The sequence below is a fragment of the Phocoena sinus genome, chromosome 19 (genome assembly GCF_008692025.1).
Source record: "Phocoena sinus isolate mPhoSin1 chromosome 19, mPhoSin1.pri, whole genome shotgun sequence".
NCBI lineage: Eukaryota > Metazoa > Chordata > Mammalia > Artiodactyla > Phocoenidae > Phocoena > Phocoena sinus.
This window is the reverse complement of record NC_045781.1, coordinates 12,008,879-12,027,933: the sequence shown is the minus strand read 5'-3', so window position 1 is coordinate 12,027,933 and position 19,055 is coordinate 12,008,879. Positions and strand designations below refer to the sequence as shown.

General features: G+C 48.9%; 1 protein-coding gene and 1 pseudogene across 1 annotated transcript in view; both read left to right on the top strand.

Annotated features, from left to right (window-relative positions):
• The first annotated feature begins 208 nt into the window (after positions 1–208).
• The window catches only part of SPTBN4 (spectrin beta, non-erythrocytic 4), a 72,483-nt gene continuing 53,636 nt past the window's right edge, over positions 209–19,055 (top strand). Inside the window, exons 1-7 of the mRNA XM_032612470.1 lie at positions 209–315; positions 2,580–2,766; positions 13,562–13,713; positions 14,814–14,987; positions 16,133–16,224; positions 17,390–17,470; positions 18,642–18,757. Coding sequence (XP_032468361.1) covers positions 2,595–2,766; positions 13,562–13,713; positions 14,814–14,987; positions 16,133–16,224; positions 17,390–17,470; positions 18,642–18,757 — 787 coding nt within the window. The 5' untranslated portion in view covers positions 209–315; positions 2,580–2,594. The remainder of the gene's footprint in view (positions 316–2,579; positions 2,767–13,561; positions 13,714–14,813; positions 14,988–16,132; positions 16,225–17,389; positions 17,471–18,641; positions 18,758–19,055) is intronic.
• Positions 11,270–11,447, top strand: LOC116743690 (annotated as a pseudogene).

Sequence of the window (19,055 nt, the reverse complement as noted above, 5' to 3'; positions counted from 1 at the left end):
GACGCTATCTCGGGCCCCTGCAGCTGTTGTATCACACGCCGTGGCCGGGTGTGTGACCGCGCGTGGGCCGGCGCTGCAGGCGGCCGGGGTTGGCGGGGCACCGCGGGCGGGAGGGGGTCCCGGGGGCGCGCCGAGCGCGGCGGCCGCGCGAGCGGGAGGAGGCGCTCCGGCGGCCGCGGCGCATGCGGATCTGACCGCGCGGCTGGGCCGGTGGGGCCGAGCAGAGACGGCCAGGCCGGGCAGTGGACGCCGACAGGGAGGGCGGTCGGGCACGGTCAGCAGCGGGGACAGCGGCACCGGCGGCCGCGGGCCCAGGTGAGCGGCTTGGGGATGGATAGCCCCTCCCTCCAGCATCTTCCCACCTGCCCTAGCATCCCTCCCCCGCGCGCCTTGGACATGGACTGAGCCCCGAGGGTCTCCCCGGCTGGGGGAGGCGGAGGGTCGAGGGCAGAATCAGCTCCCATCCCTCAACCCAGTCCAGCCTCCGCGCCATGCGTGGGTCTTTCATCCAAGCCTTGTCCTTCCCAGGCCCCTCTCCTTGGGAACGGTGACTAGACTGCAGGGAGAGAGAGGCACGGGCTTGGAAGGGTTAAAGCGTCCTATCTCAGGTCCCATCCCCAGCCTCGCCCAGCCAACCTTTCCTGGAGTCTGCAGGACACCCCCTTCCACCTCCGCCACCGCCTTCTCCCTTCCTTCTCCCGTTGAATCACGTAATGGCCAGGGCTGTTCCACCTCCAGACTGCCTGAGAGATCACGAAGTGCTAAGTGCCTCTCCATCTCCAACTATCCTCCATTGAGGAAACAGTTGTGCTCACCGTTTCACAGGGAGGGAAACTGAGGCACAGAGAAGCCAAGTTAAAGGTAATGGGGTTTAAAGGTACAGCAAGAATAAAGCAGGACTTGAACTCATTTCTGTCAGACTCCAGCACAGGCACTTTTATTTGCTAAGATATGTGACTGGAGGCTGAATAATAATAGCAAAGTCCATGTATTGAGGGCTTGCTGTGTACTAGATACCATGTTCCCTACATTATTAATCCTGTCATCTTCAAACACCCCTAGGAAATGGGTACCATTATCATTACCACTTTACAGATGAACAAACGAGCCCCAGAGAGGGTAAGTGACTCAGCCAAGGTCACACAGGTGCCCACTTACAGCTTTCTGTGGAAGAAGGGAAAAATAATAATGGATTTTTGAGTGTCTGTTGAAAGGGACAGTCTCCACTACACTGACCAAGACCTAGACCCTGCCTTCCTAAAATCTGGTGAGTTGGCAACTGTTGGAATATTTTGGGAATGCGGACACTGATCTCCTCCCAACTCCCTCCTTTCTTAGTCTTAGAATCAGGCCTGGGGTTCCAGAGGGTGGAGGAGATGTATCTAATGTCTCCCACACCCTTAAATTTCATATTTACAATCTGGCAGTGTTCTAGAACATAACTCTGGAGTCAGACAGTATGTCAGTTAGCTGTTGCCACAATAATGCTGCGTAAGAAACCACCCCCAAACTCAGTGTCTTAAAACACCAAGCATTTATTTAGCCTCGAGTCAGTCTGAGGTCAGCGACTTAGGCTGGGCTTATAGGAGCTTATTCACCAGTTGGGATGGGTAGGGGGATGTTGACTGTTGGTTGCTCTAGCTGACCTTGGCTGTGATGAAGGCCTTGGACCTGGACTAGCCTAGTAGTCTCATGAGCACAGTCAAACACAAGCAAAAACATGCAATGTCTCCTGAGTCCTGGGCTCAGAACTCACCAGCACTTCTACCTAATACTGTTGGTCAAAGCAAGTCATGTGGCCAAACCCAGAGTCAAGGGGTAGGGCATGTCCCCCCACCCTCCTCTTCCATTCCTCCCATCCCCAGAGTGGGAGAACACTGAAGAGTTATATGGCAAAGGGTGTGGCTTATAAGGATGAAAAACTGAGGGCATTAATGCAGTTATTTGATCACAGTGACTACATTTGAATCCTGGTTACTCACTAGCTGTGTGACCTTGGGCAAGTGAATTACCCCCTCTGTGCCTCAGCTTCCTCCTCTGTAAAATAGGCTTAATGGTGCCTTTCTTTACAGAATTAAATTTGTGGGAATTAAGTAAGATAATGCATATAATGTACTGAGCACAGTGCAACTGCTCGATAAATGTGAAGTATTGTTATTACTGCCTTATAGAGTTCTATTGATGACAACGTTAGCTTTCTAACAATAATAACAGTGACAATTTTTTTTTTTTGCCGCACGGCATGCAGGGTCTCTGTGTCATGTGGGATCTTAGGTCCTCAACCAGAGATCGAACCTGTGACCCTTGCAGTGGAAGCGCTGAGTCTTAACCACTGGACGGCCAGGGAAGTCCCAACAGTGACAATTTGCCGAGCCCCTATCCTGCACTAAACTTGGTGCTTGGCCACAGCTCTATGATGTGGTCAGGGTGAACATTATTGTCATTATTATCGTGTCCCTTCTAAAGACAGAGAAATTGAAGGTGAGAGGGAACAGGACTCACAGCCAGTTGCTCTTAGAAGTGGCACCTCTGAACTCAGGACCTGTTTCTAGCCCTAACCTTCCTCTCCTCATCCCCAGGCCTCACCTTCCCTGATGGCGCAGGTACCAGGGGAAGTGGATAACATGGAGGGGCCGCCAGCCCCTAACAATAACAACCCTGCAGCCCGCTGGGAGAGTCCAGATCGGGGCTGGGAGCGGGAGCAACCAGCCGCCTCCACCGCAGCTGCCTCACTCTTTGAGTGCTCCCGGATCAAGGCCTTGGCAGGTACCTGGAGGAGGGCTGGGGTGTGAGGGTGGGAGGGAAGGAAGGGAGGAAGCTGCTGGGGTGCTGTCTTTGTACCTTGATGGCCTGGAGGATGGGAAGAGAGTTACAGACATTTGGACCTTCCTTGAATCTCTTTTTTTTTTTTTTTTTTCTTTGCGGTACACGGGCCTCTCACTGTTGTGGCCTCTCCCATTGCGGAGCACAGGCTCCGGACGCGCAGGCTCAGCGGCCATGGCTCACGGGCCCAGCCGCTCCGCAGCATGTGGTATCTTCCCGGACCGGGGCATGAACCCATGTTCCCTGAATCGGCAGGCGGACTCTCAACCACTGCACCACCAGGGAAGCCCTGACCTTGAATTTTTAGACCAGCACTGTCCAATAGAACTTTCCATGATGATGGGATAATGTTCTGTATCTGTGATGTCCAATATACTAACCACTGATACTTGTGGCTGTGAGCACTTGAAATGTGGCCAGTGCTATTTGAGGGATTGAATTTTTAATTTGATTTAGTTTTAATTAATTTAAATTTCAATAGCCACATGTGGCTAGTGGCTGCTGTATGGAGCAGTGCAGCCATAGAACCTTAGAAATGTATCAATACAATCCCAGAAACGGGGGACTCTCTAAGCGTACTTCTTTAGAATCCCGAAATGCTGAAACCTCGCATCTTAGGACCTTGGAATGTCATACCCAGAGATTCTTTGAACCCAAGACCTTTAGAAGTGGAGACTCGTGCAAACAGAACTTTTAAATCACAGATCTTAAGACATTTTAATCGTTGGCTCCTAGGGTCTTAGAACATCAGAAACTTAAACTCTAATGCACATAGATCCTTAGGGCTTTATAATCCTAAACCTATAGAATTTCAGATTAGAAACGTTTATCCTGAGCACTTTAAGAAAGAATAACCACACATTCATGTTTTTTGCACTGAAACCCTCAGTCTTGGGACAACTGGAATGGTTGGTCACCATACTTGGACGTTTTAGGACAATATAAGCAAAGACCGGAGAACTGTATAGTTAGAGTCTTACGATCCTAGACCTTTGGAACTGTAGGCCCTTGAACTTTAGGACTTTGTATTCACAGGGCTTTAGAACCTCAGAAGTGTTTAATCATCAATATTAAAGTTTTATGAACAAAGACCCTTCAGAGACATGTAACTCCAAATCATAAGCCTTTGAAACATTAGACCCTTAGCACGATGACCCTTAGAATGTTAATATCTCAGAAACATGGAGTGTTATACACATAAAATATATATTGTCAAGAGTCATGAAATCTTAAAATCCAAAAGTCAGAATGAGTTCCCTTAGAATCTCAGAATTTTAGTAACTCAGCATTTGACAATCATGGGATCTTCAATATTAAGATTCTTGGAAACTTATAAGATATCGAGCAGGTTGTTAAACTCAAGGGCCTCTGGGAAAGCAGGTGACATACACGAGTGAGTGGCCTGGGGACTGTGATCGCCCTAGTCACCTGCTCTAGCCATGGGGAAATGCAGGCCCAGAGCTGCTAGCTCTGATGTTTATCTGCAATTTCCCAATCAAAAAAAACAAAAAACAACTTTAAGTGCATAAAGTCTGAACAAGATTCAGCCCATGGATTGCTAGCTTCCTCTGGTTTAGACACCTAGAAGAATATAAACATATACTCGTGGAAACTTAAAATTTTTTTTTCTATAAATTTATTTATTTTTGACTGCACTGGGTCTTTGTTGCTGCGCACGGACTTTCTCTAGTTGTGGCGAGCAGGGGCTATTCTTTGTTGCGGTGTGCGAGCTTCTCATTGTGGTGTCTTCTCTTGTTGCGGAGCACGTGCTCTAGGCACGTGGGCTTCAGTAGTTGCAGCACGTGGGCTCAGTAGTTGTGGCGTGTGGGCTCTAGAGCTCAGGCTCAGTAGTTGTGGCGCACAGGCTTAGTTGCTCTGCGGCATATGGGATCTTCCCGAACCAGGGCTCAAACCCGTGTCCCCTGCATTGGCAGGCAGATTCTTAACCACTGTGCCACCAGGGAAGCCCAAAATTGTATTTTTTAAGAAATTTTATTTTTTATTCCTTTCTTGGCTGTGATGCACGGCACGTGGGATCTTAGTTCCCCAACCAACAATCAAACCTGCGCACCCCCCCACCTACGTGTTGGAAGTGTGGAGTCTTAACCACTGGACCACCAGGGAAGTCCCAAAATTGTATTTTTAGACTCATAAATTTAAAAACTTGGGAACGTATCTACTTAGAATTCTAGAATTTATTATTTCATCCACAAAATATTTAATCAGTGACTGCTCTGCACCTGGCCTGTCCTGGACAATACGAGAGACATAGTAGTGACTGAGGCAGCCCTGGTCCTGCTCCTCCAGGGCTCCCAGTCCAGTGGGAAATTTAGATCCAGACCAAAATGATGACCCACAGGGATCAGGGCCGAGATGGGGGAGGCACAGGCAGAGGCCAGATGTGGAAGTTCAGGGCTGTAGGAGACCAGATGAGGGGCCTGATCCTGTCTAGAGAATCAGAGTGCTTTCTGGAGGAAGAGATGGCTGAGCTGAGCCCTAATGGACAAACAAGAGTGAACCCTGGGGAAGAGAGTGGAAGAATATTCCAGAGAGAGGGAACAGAATAGGCAAGACCTCTAGAAGTTGAGAGTGGCTGGAGCGAGGTGGTGAGTAAATGATGGCAGGCAAGGAGCCAGTGGCCACCAGATCTTGAGGGGCCTTGTAGGCCATTCCATAGAGTGTGAGGGCACCTGGAGCTATGGTGAGATTTTAAGCAGAGGTGGGATGTGGTAACGTGAGGATCAAGGACTCCTCACCTGTTAGAACTGCTGATTCAGAGAGCACCAGCCCTGGACACCTCAGACAGCATAGAGTCCAGAGAAATGTAGGGACCCAGCTAAGAAAAAAAAAAAATTCTCATATACTCCCTGTGTCTACTTAATTATTAGAACTATGGTTTTCTGTTCCGTTATGGTTTGTTACGGGATATTGAATATATTGTAGTTCCCTGTGCTATGCAGTAGGACCTTGTTGTTTATCCATTCTAGATAAAATAGTTTGCATCTGCTAATCCCAAACTCCCAATCCTTCCCTCCCCCACCCCCCTCCCCCTTGGCAACCACAAGTCTGTTCTCTATATCGGTGAGTCTGTTTCTGTTTCATAGATAAATTCATTTGTGTCATATTTTAGATTCCACATATAAGTGTTATCACTGAAATATGGTTTTCTTAAATGCACAAAAACACACAACTCTGTTTATATCTCTTATGCCTATGGTTCTCTACAACTAAAACACATTATATTGGATTCCAGGCTCAAACCACAAAACCAGTAACTTCAGCTTAACAGTGACTTCGAGATGCTGCTATCCTGCTGTTCAAGATACCAACATGACGTAGACAGCTAGGGTGCATTTTCTTTTGCATCCCTTTGCCCACTTCTCTCATGGTTTTCCTCTATTCACACTAAGGCCAAACCCTTGAGCAGAGTCCTCCGTAATATGTTTTTGCGTGAAGGTGTTTTTTTTTTGGCCGCACTGTGCAGCATGCAGGATCTTAGTTCCCCCACTAGGGATCGAACCCATGCCCCCTGCAGTGGAATCATGGAGTCTTAACCACTGGGCCGCCAGGAAGTCCCTGCATGGAGATATTTTTAAAAATTGTCTGGTCCCATCCATTACAGAAAGTTCCCATAATCATGCTCCACAGTTTTTTGGTTTTTTTTTTCTTTTAAATATTTATTTATGTATTTGGCTGCACTGCGTCTTAGTTGTAGCATGCAGGATCTTTTTAGTTGCGTCATGCGGGACCTAGTTCCTGACCAGGAATTGAACCCAGCCCCCTGCAGTGGGAGCACGGAGTCTTAACCGCTGGACCACCAGGGAAGTCCCATGCTCCACAGTTTGTGTGGAGGGCCCTTTCCTCTTTTTTTTTTTTTTTTTAATTGGACTATAGTTGCTTCACAATGTTGGAAGCCCCTTTCCTCTTGATCTACTCCTTTATTCTCTTTTAGTCCCATGTCTCACACCAATGTCTTCTCTCCTATAGGCAATCATTCTGATTGTTTTAACGCAAATCTTTTTCTTCGCAACACGTGCGTTGCTAATTAGTTTGCATGTATCCATGTTTGTTTAACTCTAAAAGGTATTACATGACACAGAAAGGCAGATATATTGCGTGTCCAGCATTTCCACAATGAGCACCCCCTTGTAACCAGATCAGGAAACAGAATCTGACAGCCCCAGAGAAGTCCCTCTCAGGCTGCCTTTGTATCATCCCGAGAGTAAACACTGTCCTAGCCAGTGTACATTCATTTTGCTAGCATTTGAATTTTATATAAATGGAATCATGCAGTGGGTACCCTTCTGTGTTTGAGTTCATTCACTCAATATGCTTCTCATGAGATTCACCCATGTCTACCTGTATGTGTAGGGTGTTCCTTTTCATTGCTGTATAGTATTCCACAGTGTGAAAATGCCATGGTTTATCCATTCACCTGTTGATGAGCATTTGGTTTGCTTCTAATTTGGGGATGTCACAAACTAGACTGTTGCAAACTAGTGATTTGTAGTATCACAAACGATTACAGATTATTGCTGCTCTAAATATACATGTTTTGAGAGATATAAGCACTCATTTTTGAGGCTTATACCCACCCAGCAGTGAAATTGTTGGGTCATAAGGTATGTGTATATCTAACTTTAGTAGAAACTTCCAGTTTGTATCATTTTACATTCCCACCAGCAGTGTATGAATGATTCAGTTGTTGTACATCCAACCCTTGGTGTGGTCAGTCTTGTAATTTTAGCCATTCTAATGGGTGTGCATTCTACTGTGGTTTTAATTTGCATTTTCCTGATGACTGAAAACAACTAATGAAGTGGAGCTCCTCTTCATATATTTACTGACTATTTGGATATCCTCCTGTGAAGTGCCCATTCAAGTCTTTTGCCCATTTTCCTATTAATTTTCCTGTCTTTTTCTAATTGTTTTGCAGGTGTTCTTATATATTCTGGGTACAAGTCCTTTGTCTGATATATGTGTTGTGAATATTTTCTCCCACTGTGTGGCTTGCCTTTTCATTCTCTTAACGTTGCCTTTTGATGAACAGTATTTCTTAATTTAAAGGTAGTCTAATTTGATAATTATTTAATCATTATTTCCTGTATGGCTAAAATTCTGTGTCTTGTGTGAGAAATCTTTGCCTACCCCAAGGTCATGGAGATATTCTTTGATGTTTTCTTCTGAAAGCCTTATCGTATTCCTTTACATTTAGATTTACAAGCCAAATGGTATTTAGTATATTTATTATCGTGTACAGTGTGGGTCAAGGTTCTCTTTTTCCCCCACATGGATGTCCAGTTGACTCAGCTCCATTTATTGAAAAGACTTTCCCTACTGAACTGCAATTTCACTTTGTCATAAATCTGGGAGCCCTATACGTGTGGGTTTGTACATGCAGGTATTGCTAATCGATGCATGTCTTATCATAGTCTCGATTGCATTTTTTGCATTATGTTCTCATTCAGCGCCATGCCTTATAGCCTCAAGACTCATCCATGTGGCTCTGTGCGCCTCTACTCTGGCTTCTAACTGCTGCATGGAGCTGATGGTGTGCACTCGCCATGTTCCACTTTACCAATAATAGACAACCAGGCTCTCCTCAACCCCCAACCTGTCCCTGCCCCGTCCCCCCTAATAGCACTACACTGAACATTGTCATACATGCTCTTTATAAACCAGCGTGGAAAAGTTTACGGGACATATACATAGGGAAAGAATTGCTGGCTCATGGCGGCTGTGCACTAATTTCATTTGACTCAGTTTGCCTTCCGAATGGCTGCCCCACCAGCAGGCATACTTAGTGTCTCCGGCTTCCTAACTTTTCCCAGACTAATAGCCAACATATCATTTACATATTGTCTCTCTCCATCCCTTCTCTGTAACCAGTAGTAGATAAGGGAGTAGTTAGTTCCTACTCTATGAAAACCTCAATGTATTAAAGATGTGAAAAATTAAAGTGTTATTCTAAGGAAATGCATTTCACTTGTGATTGGTGAGTACCACAGTGGGGAAGAATATATAAATGGCAAAATAATATGAGCACAATGGCAGAGGTAGGACGATTGTCATTTGCCTTGGAGTCTTGACAACCCAAAAGTATGTGTGCCAGCTAGAGGGCCAGGAGGAAGCAGATGGCCCCCTCAAAGGGGGAAAATTGAGGAGAGTTTAATGAAGGGACTATTTAGAGAGGTGTGGAGATTCCTCCCCACCCCAGGGACTGGGGCAGGGCAGGGAGTAGCGAGAGGGGAGAGAGGCATCCCCAGGAGGAGTGGGGGATGTAGGGAGAGGCACCAGGTCCTGGGGAAGCTGGTCAGGCAGGGAGGGAACAAGTCCCTCAGCCCTTTTTCTCTCCTCTCATCTCCTGCTAGCGAAACCCAGCCAGAAGTCTGAGGCCTTTAAGGGCCAGGGAGCCCATTCATATAGTTCACGCCAGCCAGCCTCCCTGGGCTCAGAGTAGGTACAGAAGAGGGGAGAAGGCACCTGAGGGGCAGACGCAAGACACCCAGTGAGGTAGCCACGCACACTCACCAACACAGTAAACATTCAATGTCGACTTAGGTCAGAAGTGGCACCCTGGGACACATTTGGTTTTCAGCCCCACTGTGTTTTATAAAAACGTAAATCAGTTGCCAACATTTAAAAACAGGGAGGTTTTTATCTCCAGATTTTTGGTACCTCATGGGCTATCATGTGATATGGCAACACTGGGCCTTCATTCCTGTGAGACTCCAGACGCCAGGGCCACGTGGCTGTTGCCCCCTTTTAGGAGGGCCTCGTTCTCTCATGTGGAGCCTGCCTGGCCCTGGTGGGCATTTCAGTTCTGGACCTCAGCTTCATGCTAACGAGATTGTAATCACAAACCCCCAAGTCTCACAGCATAGTCCTCTATAAAGTCACCATCCAGATAGTCCAGGATGTGTTTCTATTAATTTTCTCTGAGGATCATTGAAATGAAGTTACAAAATTAAAAATATTCTCCTGGGTCCTTGTCTTCCAAGCATGAGTTCCCAAACACCCAGGGTCCCCCAGAGCCCACTGAAGAAATCCTGATCTAGTCCTAAACCCTCATTTTGGAAATGGGAAAATGGAGGCCCAAAGAGGAGGGATGTGCTTTTGAAGTCACATAGCTGGTCATCAGTAAAAGCAGGAATGAATCCAGTTGCCCTCATTCTGCACCACGCTGGGGATGCACTCAAGTTCCACTTGGGCCTCAGCATGGACTACAATCTGCTATGGGCATCGCCTTTGGAAGGCAGAATCAACAAATACCCAGTTCAGCGTCTGTTCTGTCATCACTTCCTCGTGTGTGATCGATGTGTTCACACAGGTCCCCCGTCCTATCCAAACAGCACAAAACCCACACTTAGGCAAACAAGATTGCCATTTGGATTTACTGTTCGTTTCTGCGTATTCACTTTCAAATTAGAGGCAAACATTCAAGATCCAACTTGAAGCACAGAAAAAATACAGGTCAGTCAGTGTGTGTTTTCTAGCAATGTGTATTTTCTACTGCCAGAGTCAAATGCAGTAGCTGGTAATGTTACAAATGGTTAATGTTAGGAAATAAAATTATTGGGAGATTTCAAGTGGCTAAAAATGGAAATAAACTGGCAATATAAATCATGATTTCTGCACTCATGGGAAACTTAAAAGTGTGACTGCTAAATTATTTAGTGTTAAAATGCCAACAGTGTCTGTACAGGCTAAGGTGCTGTAACAAGAGACCCAACAATACAGTGGCTTAAAGGAGATAGAAGCGTATTTCTCTCCCCTGGATAGTTCCTACACGAGCAGCCTCATTGGCAAGGAGGCTCTGCTCCAAGCAGTTAGTGTGGGTTCCCAGTTCCTTCTTCCATCCCATGCTCTGTGGACCTTGGTGTTCAAGCTGTGGGAGTCAGGGGAAGAGTGAGGAAGGCCACGCAGGGCTTCCCTGGTGGTGCAGTGGTTAAGAATCAGCCTGCCAATGCAGGGGGCACGGGTTTGAGCCCTGGTCCGGGAAGATCCCACGTGGCGTGGAGCAACTAAGCCTGTGCGCCACAACTACTGAGCCTGCGCTCTAGAGTCCGCGAGCCACAACTACTGAGCCCACGTGCCACAGCTACTGAAGCCCACGTGCCTAGAGCCTGTGCTCCACAACAAGAGGAGCCACCACAATGAGAAGCCCCCCGCACCCCAACGAAGAGTAGTCCCCGCTCACCACAACTAGAGGAAGCCCACGCGCAGCAACGAAGACCCAACACAACCAAAAATAAATAAATAAAATAAATAAATAAAATAAAATAAAAGCGGGCAAATGATTTGCATAGATCATTTCACCAAAGAAGCAATACAAATGGCCAATAAGCATGTGAAAGATGCTCAAAATCTCTCATCATTAGGGAAGTGCAAATCGAAACCACCTTGAGACAGGCTTGTGGTTTGTGCCTTTTAGAAGGCTGAAATCATGGCAGGTCCAGAAACTGACACCCAATTCCATTTCACTGGTATCAAAAAAATATTTCAACTCTTATACTCTCACAGGGAGAATGAACTGTGTACTGGCCACGTAAAAAGGCATTGCTTGGATAGTCTTCTACTTCAAGTTAAGGTCCAAAAAAACTCCAGCTGTGAAAGCCACATAAATGGATTCTAAACTGTACCTCATCTCATAAGTTCTCATGCCTGGAGAAACTAATGTCAACTCATCATGTGATACTAAATTTGTACAATAAATTATGAACCTGGGGGGAAAAAAATCACATTGAGAAACTACTTCACACCCACTGGGTTGACCGTAATTTTAAAAAGGAAAATAAAAAAGGAAAATAACAAGTGGTGGCGAGGATGTGGGGAAATTGGAACCCTTGTACATTGCTGGTGGGAATGTAAAATGGTTCAGCTGCTTTGGGAGACAGTCTGGCATTTCCTCAAAAGGTTAAACGTAGAGTTACCAGATGACCCAGCCATTCCACTCCCAGGGTGATACTCAAGATAACTGAAAACACGTGTCTACACAAAAACTTGTACCTTATTGTTTGTAGCAGTATTGTTCATAATCACCAAAAAGTGGAAACAACCCAAATGTCCATCAGCTGATGGATAGATAAGTAAAATGTAGTATATCCATACAATGGAATATTACTTGACTGTAAAAGGAATCAAGTACTGATACATGCCACAACGTGGACGGGCCTTGAAAACCTCATGCTGAGTGAGAGGAGCCAGACACAAGAGGCCTGCCCGATTCCATTTATGTGACGTATACAGAACAGGTAAATCCTTAGAGACAGGAAATAGATGAATGGTTGCCTAGGGTTAGGAGATGGGAGAATGGGGAGTGACTTCTAATGGGTACAGGGTTTCTTTTTGGGGTGGTAAAAATGTTACTAGATAGAGGTGATGGTTGCACACCTCTGTGAATATACTAAAAGCCACTGAATTTACACCTTAAAAGGGTGAATTTTTTAAAAAAGGGTGAATTTTATAGTATGGGAATGTAGCTCATACTAAAACTGTTATTTTTTTAAAACTTTATTTATTTATTTTTGGCTGCTTTGGATCTTCGTTGCTGCACGTGGGCTTTTTTTAGTTACAGCGAGCGGGGGCTACGGGGGCTACTCTTCGTTGTGGTGCACAGGCTTCTCATCGCGGTGGCTTCTCTTGTTGCAGAGCACGGGCTCTAGGCACGCGGGCTCAGTAGTTGTGGCACACGGGCTTAGTAGCGCCGCGGCATGTGGGATCTTCCACCAGGGAAGTCCCTAAAACTGTCATTAAAAAAAAGAAAATGGGGCGAGAATTCCCTGCCTGGCGGTCCAGTGGTTAGGACCCTGCGCTTCCACTGCAGGGGCATGGGTTCCATCCCTGGCTGGGGAACTAAGATCCCGAATGCCACGCCGCCAAAAAAACAACAACAAAAACGGGAAGAGGGAAGAGAGGTCCCAAACAATTTCTTGGTAAGCAAGCAAGGCGGAAGTTGTACACGTTCCCCCTCCCCACCCGCTTAAGTAATCCCGCACCTACTTCTTGCCAGGGATGTGGGAAACCTGGCAGTCCAGCTACTACAGAGGGGGAGATGTGGTTCCTGCTCTCAAGGAACATTCAGTCTAGCATATTCCTTCCTCTTCATTCCCCACAGCTGTCAGTGACTGACTCTTACTTTTTCATCTCTAAATAACTCTCCAGTATGCCTCTTTCTCCCATCCCCTCAGCTTCTGCCCTGGTCCAGCCTCTTCCTCTCCTGGGTCCTTTCCCCAATCCCTTCCTCCCTGGGCTCTGGGCTGCTATTCTTGCCCTCTCTGATGCACCCTTCCCACAGAAGCCAGAGATATTCCTGAGACCCAACTCTCATCCTGTCCTTCTCCCTCCTTAACCCTCTGTGGCTCCCTAGCATATTATGTGTCCCCACTAAACTGAGCTCTGCCCCGTATTCAGAGCCTAGAACAGTGTGGGGCACATAGTGGGTGCTCAGATATTTCCTGAACGAATGAACAGCGCTGACTAGGGTAAGAAACAGGGCAGCTTTCCTGTGGAAGTGACATCTCAGGAAAACTTTAAAGGACAGAGAAGCGGTCTCCAGGTGGGCATGGGGGGCCAGAGGGGGAGGGCGTCCCAGGTAGGAGGAGCCGCCTGCCTTAAGACCTGATAGTTGCAGGGAGCTGGGCCTGAGCACGATTCGGCTGGGCGGTGGAGGGCTGGGGTGAAGCTGGAAGGGGGAGTTCCTGGAGGAGACGAGGGCTCATCAGGACCTGTCCTTCAGATGAGCGGGAGGCCGTGCAGAAGAAGACCTTCACCAAGTGGGTGAACTCGCACCTCGCTCGCGTTGGCTGCCACATCGGGGACCTCTATGCGGACCTCAGGGATGGCTTCGTGCTCACGCGGCTCCTGGAAGTGCTGTCCGGGGAGCAGCTGGTGAGGGGGCCAGAAGGGCTGGGTAAAGGGGGCGGCCCTAGCGTCTCGGGCTGGACTACTGCAGGCCTGGCTAATGGGTGGATGGACCGACCTAGAAAGGCTGGGTGGGTAAAAGGCACCTCATTTGGGTGGGCTGGGCTATGGCCCAGGGATGGAGCCTGGTTGTGAGGAGCCTGGGGGTGTGGCTTGGAACAGAGACGGGTTTCCGTCAGTGAGGGCTGCCCTTCGGGGCGGGACTCTGGGCTTGAGTGGGGCTCCGCTGGAAGGGGTGCGGCTATTGGAAAAGGGAGGAGCTTTATTAAAAGGAACTGGCCTGGGTATGCGGTAGTAGGAGGCATGGCTAAAAACACGCGCAGAACTCTGTTGTAGGGGGTCTATGGTTGAGGGCGTGGTTGTCATCGAAAGCGTGAGGCCTAGGTCGCGGGAGTCTGGGGGACTAGACGGAACTCTTGTATGGGTGTGGCTTGTTGTATGGGTTGCAGTTGTATTTCTGGGCTTGGATGGGACTTCATCGCAAAGGGTGGTGTTCTGATGGAGCTAGAGATTGATTAAAGGACCAGAGCCCGAAGCTCAGGAAGTCGTGAAGGGCACGGCTATAGAACAAACACCCTTGTAAGGAATAGAGCTATAAAAAAAGAGGAGAGCCCTGGGGTGGGGCGGGGCTTGATAGGAATGGGCGTGGCTCTAGACAGGCACCCGAAAAGGAGAAAGTGAGGGGTGGAACTAGTGGCAAAACGTTGGTGGCCTGGGGCAGAGGTCCAATGGAAGGGGCGGGAGTATGGCTACAGGCAGAGGGCGGAGCTTCTAATAAAAGGTGTGGCTATCAGTTTGGAGGTGGAGCTTAAGTTGAAGGGGCGAGGCCAGGAACTTGAAAAAGCCCTGAAAGGACATGACTTGAAAGGTTCTGGCTATGAACAGGGCAGGTCTTCTTTAGAAGGATTAGGTCCTGGGTCTTTGATAAGACTGAAGGGGCGTGGCCTGGACTTGGACACGGGGTTGGGGAGCGTAGTTATGGGGGTGTCCTTCTTTGGAAGGGGTGGGGTCGAGGGCACAGTGCTCTTGGCCAGGTGCCGGATTTTCTAATGCCCCTGCCGCCCTAGCCAAGGCCCACGCGTGGTCGCATGAGGATCCACTCACTGGAAAATGTAGACAAGGCACTGCAGTTCCTGAAGGAGCAGCGAGTGCACCTGGAGAATGTGGGCTCACATGACATCGTGGACGGGAACCACCGACTGACCCTCGGGCTGGTCTGGACCATCATCCTGCGCTTCCAGGTGATCTCCAAGTGACCCCAGCCCAGCCCACCCCCCGGAGTGGGGCCTTAGGAGGGTGTCCCTCACCCACGCAATCAATCATTCCAAAAATATTCCTAATATGTGCCAGGAACGCTGTTATAAAAAATCACGATCACCACCATCATCATGATCCTTGTTTACATAGTTTTTACTCTCTTCTAAGCACTTGGCATTTAATATGCACGGCAACCGCATAAATGAGGTACTATTCATGATCCCATTTTAACAGTGAGGTAACTGAAGCCGAGGGACGTGAAGTAAATGCTCAAGATCACACAGCTAGGTAGTAGGGTTGGAACTGGAATCCAGGCAACCTTGCTCCAGTTCAGAAACAAAATAGACAAATTTTCTGTTTTATGGAGCAAGACATGGGCGGGGGGGTTAGACAGATAATAAATAAACACGTCCACGTGCAGACAAGACATATATGGGAAGAGGATGAATTCTAGGCAGAGAAGTAAAAAGAGCAATGAGCAAAGAATAGATTATGAGAAAGCAGTAAAAGCGATCTAAAATAGCCCGTTGCTTGTGTTGAGATTTTAGCCTTGGTGACCAGAGAAGGGCTCTCTGAGAAGCTGATGGCTGAATGAAGATGAAAGGAGAAAGCATTCCAGGCAGGGAGCACAGCAGATGCAAAGGCCCTGGGGTGGGAATGAGCTTGGCATGTTGCAGGTACAGAAAGACCAGTATGGCTAGAGACTGGGAGGCAGGGGGAAGACAGGGAGGAGTTGAGCTCAGGAGGGTTGGCAGGGCCTTGGTGATCTGTGAATAGCAATTTGATCTTACTCTGTCTGAGATGGGGAGAAATTAGAGAGTTTTATCAAGAGGAGGGGCATAATCAGATTTAGAAGGATCCCTCTGGGTTGGGGGTCATGGCCAAAACTGGAAGCTGGGAGCCCAAGGAAGAGACTGGAGCCGGACTACCGTGTGGCCATAGGGAGGTGAAGAGGGGGCCAGGTAGGAAAGACTCTGGGAGGAGGGAGGAGTGGACATGCCATAAGGGAAGGGGAAGGGGAGAGAAGGGGTGCTCCCACCCTCTGCCTGAAGCTGCCTCCCCCATCTCCTCTGCCACTCCCAGGCTCAAGCCCTCCACACCCCAACAGCCATGTTTTGTATCCTCACAGATTCAAGTCATAAAAATTGAGACTGAGGACAACAGAGAGACTCGCTCGGCCAAGGACGCGCTGCTCTTGTGGTGTCAGATGAAGACAGCTGGGTAAGCTCCCCCACCCCCTTAAGCTCCCCCACCCCAAGGAGGGCCAGGCCCTAACCTCTGGGCTTCCCTCAGGGACAGGAGCGCAAGGGGCAGCCCAAATCCTCAGCATCAAAAGTTACATCTGAAATTAACAAACTGGTAGCAAACTCTTCCGACTTTGATGAATAAACCTGTATAACAATCCGGAAGGCCAGGTTCAAATTTAGAACTCGGACTCCTCAGGGAACAATGTCGGAAGGTGGTGGGCTGTCCCCATCCTGCTCCCTTCTCTCCCCTCATCTCGTCCTCCACCTCAAAAGCCTCATGTGCACCTAGGTGGATCCCTGACCCTATTCCCAAGCTTTCCCGCGGCCCCCCACCCCTGAAAGCAGCCACCCCTCAGTCTAGGGGGGCACACACCAGGGCTCAGGCAGCTCAGGGTCCTGGTACCTGCAGTGGGGTTGGGAAGAGGGGCTCACAGACACCACCGGGCATGTCCCTGGTCCCCCTGCTGGGAGGGGCCTGACCTGAAACTGAAGTGCCCTCCGGAGAGCAGCCCTGGGAGGAAGGCGGGAGGGGCGGGTATGGATGCAGACTGGGCTCTCTCTGACTCTTGTCCTCCTGGGGCTCTCTGTCTGTCTTGCAATGCTATCTGTTCTTCCGTGTGTCTGTGTTTACCTCTATGTCTGCTTTTCCTTGTTCCGATCTCTCCCTCCCTCCTCTCTCCCCTCCTGTATCTCTCTCCCCACTCCTTTCTTTCCCCATCTCTGTCTGTATCTTGCTCTATCTCTGTCTGTTCCTCTTTTCTCCTTTCCTTCTCTTGCTTATTCCCTCTGCCTCTCTCTCTTTCTTGCTCCTCTCCTGTCCCCTTCCCTCTCCCTCTCTCTCTCTTTCTCTTTCCATCTTCCTGGCTCTTTGTTTCTTTCTTTCCTTCCTTCCTTCTTTCTCTCTCTCTCTTTCTTCCTTTCTTTCTTTCTTCCTTATCTACTTATATATCATCTGTATCTATCTACCCTTCTATCTACCTACATATCATCTATCTTTTATCACCTATCTATCTCCTATCTATCTATCTATCCATCCAACCATCCATCAATCCATCTCTGTTTGTCTGTCTCTCCCTTCCTGCCTCTTTCCTCCTGACTCTCTCCATCTCTGCCTCTGTCTCTCCCTTTCATGCTGCCAGTTACCCTGAGGTAAACATCCAGAATTTTACCACCAGCTGGCGGGACGGCTTGGCCTTCAATGCCCTAATTCACCGGCACAGGTACCACCTGGCCTGGGGCAGCCCTGCCCTGCACGCTACCCCTGCCCCCATCCCTCAGGTACACACCCGTACACGGATGTATATAGATGACACACACAGACACAGCACCCACCCCCTTCACCTCTCTGCACACATACACATTTCCGTTCACACACATGCTCTAACACACACACTTACACACAGATGCACACACAGACCCCTGTCCGGGCCACATACCCTGTGCACACATGGAAACACGTGTGCCCTTGCACAGATGTGTGCACACAGGAATATACTCATACACATATATGGCTTCTACCTCTGCCTGCTGCTTGGATGCCCACAGGGTGGGCAGCTCACTCCCCATGGATGGTCCACTCTGGAGTGTGCACAGCGTCTCCTCCCATCAGAAAGTCCTTCCTCATGGTGAGCTCCCAGGCCCCCCATCTGGCTCCCTGTGAACCCACCTATTCATACTTCAGGGCCCGGGACTGAGCTGGCTGAGGAAGGGTACCCAGACAAATTACACCCACGTCATGATTGACCATGTGACAGTTTGGGGAAACTGAGGCCTAGAGACTGGGAGGGACTTGCACTAGTGTGAGGGAAGCCAGGACCCATATGTACACACTCATGCACGTATGGGGAGACCCAGCCCCACCGACATACCCAGAAACCCGCAAGCTGTAACCAGGGTCCTGCTAACAAGGGGACCATTTACTGGGTGTACCGGCATTGGTCTAAGTGCTTTCCAATAAGTCATTAATATTCAATGACCCTATGAGGCAGATGCTATTATTCTACCCATTTTACAAACGAGGAAACTGAGGCACAAAAACGATGCAGTAGCTCACCCAGAGTGACAGCCAGGAAATGGCCAAGCTGGGGCTTGAGTCAGGAGCGCTGGCTCCAGACCTCAGACTTCCAAGCACTACATAATACTGTACAGAAACGCACCCACGTAGACACGTGTGCGTCATGAAGTCAGACGTACATGTGCCCTCATGCAGCGCTCACACCCACAGCTAAGTGCTGTACAGACACACACCAGCACACACAGCTTTCCCACTGGCCGGGTCGTGCTCCTCCTGCCCTCGCCCTGGGTGGGACTCAGACAAGGATGTCTTTTCATCCATTTGCCCACTGGCTTTGGAGCCTGCCTGCTGCCTGCCCTCTCTGTGCCCCTGCCCAGGCCCGATCTCGTGGACTTCAGCAAACTCACCAAGTCCAACGCCAACTACAACCTGCAGAGAGCTTTCCGCACGGCTGAGCAACACCTGGGGCTGGCACGTCTGCTGGACCCTGAGGGTGAGCCCTGCATGGCCCCAGCCCAGATTCCCTCTTGGGGGACTCCCAGCCCCAGTGCCATCCCAAACTCAACCCCATCTGGCTGCAGTATCACCCTAAACCCCAAGGCCATTTCAAATTCCAGCTCCCTCCCATCTCCCTCCCCTTCCTCATCTCCAGTCCCACCTCCTTCCCATCCCCACATCTACTTTCTCTATCTCTACCTCAGACCCAACCCCATCTCCTTTCCTATGTTCAGCTTAACCCCCCTTCCCCAACCCCATCCTTAATCAGCTCCCCACCAAACCCAACCCCCATC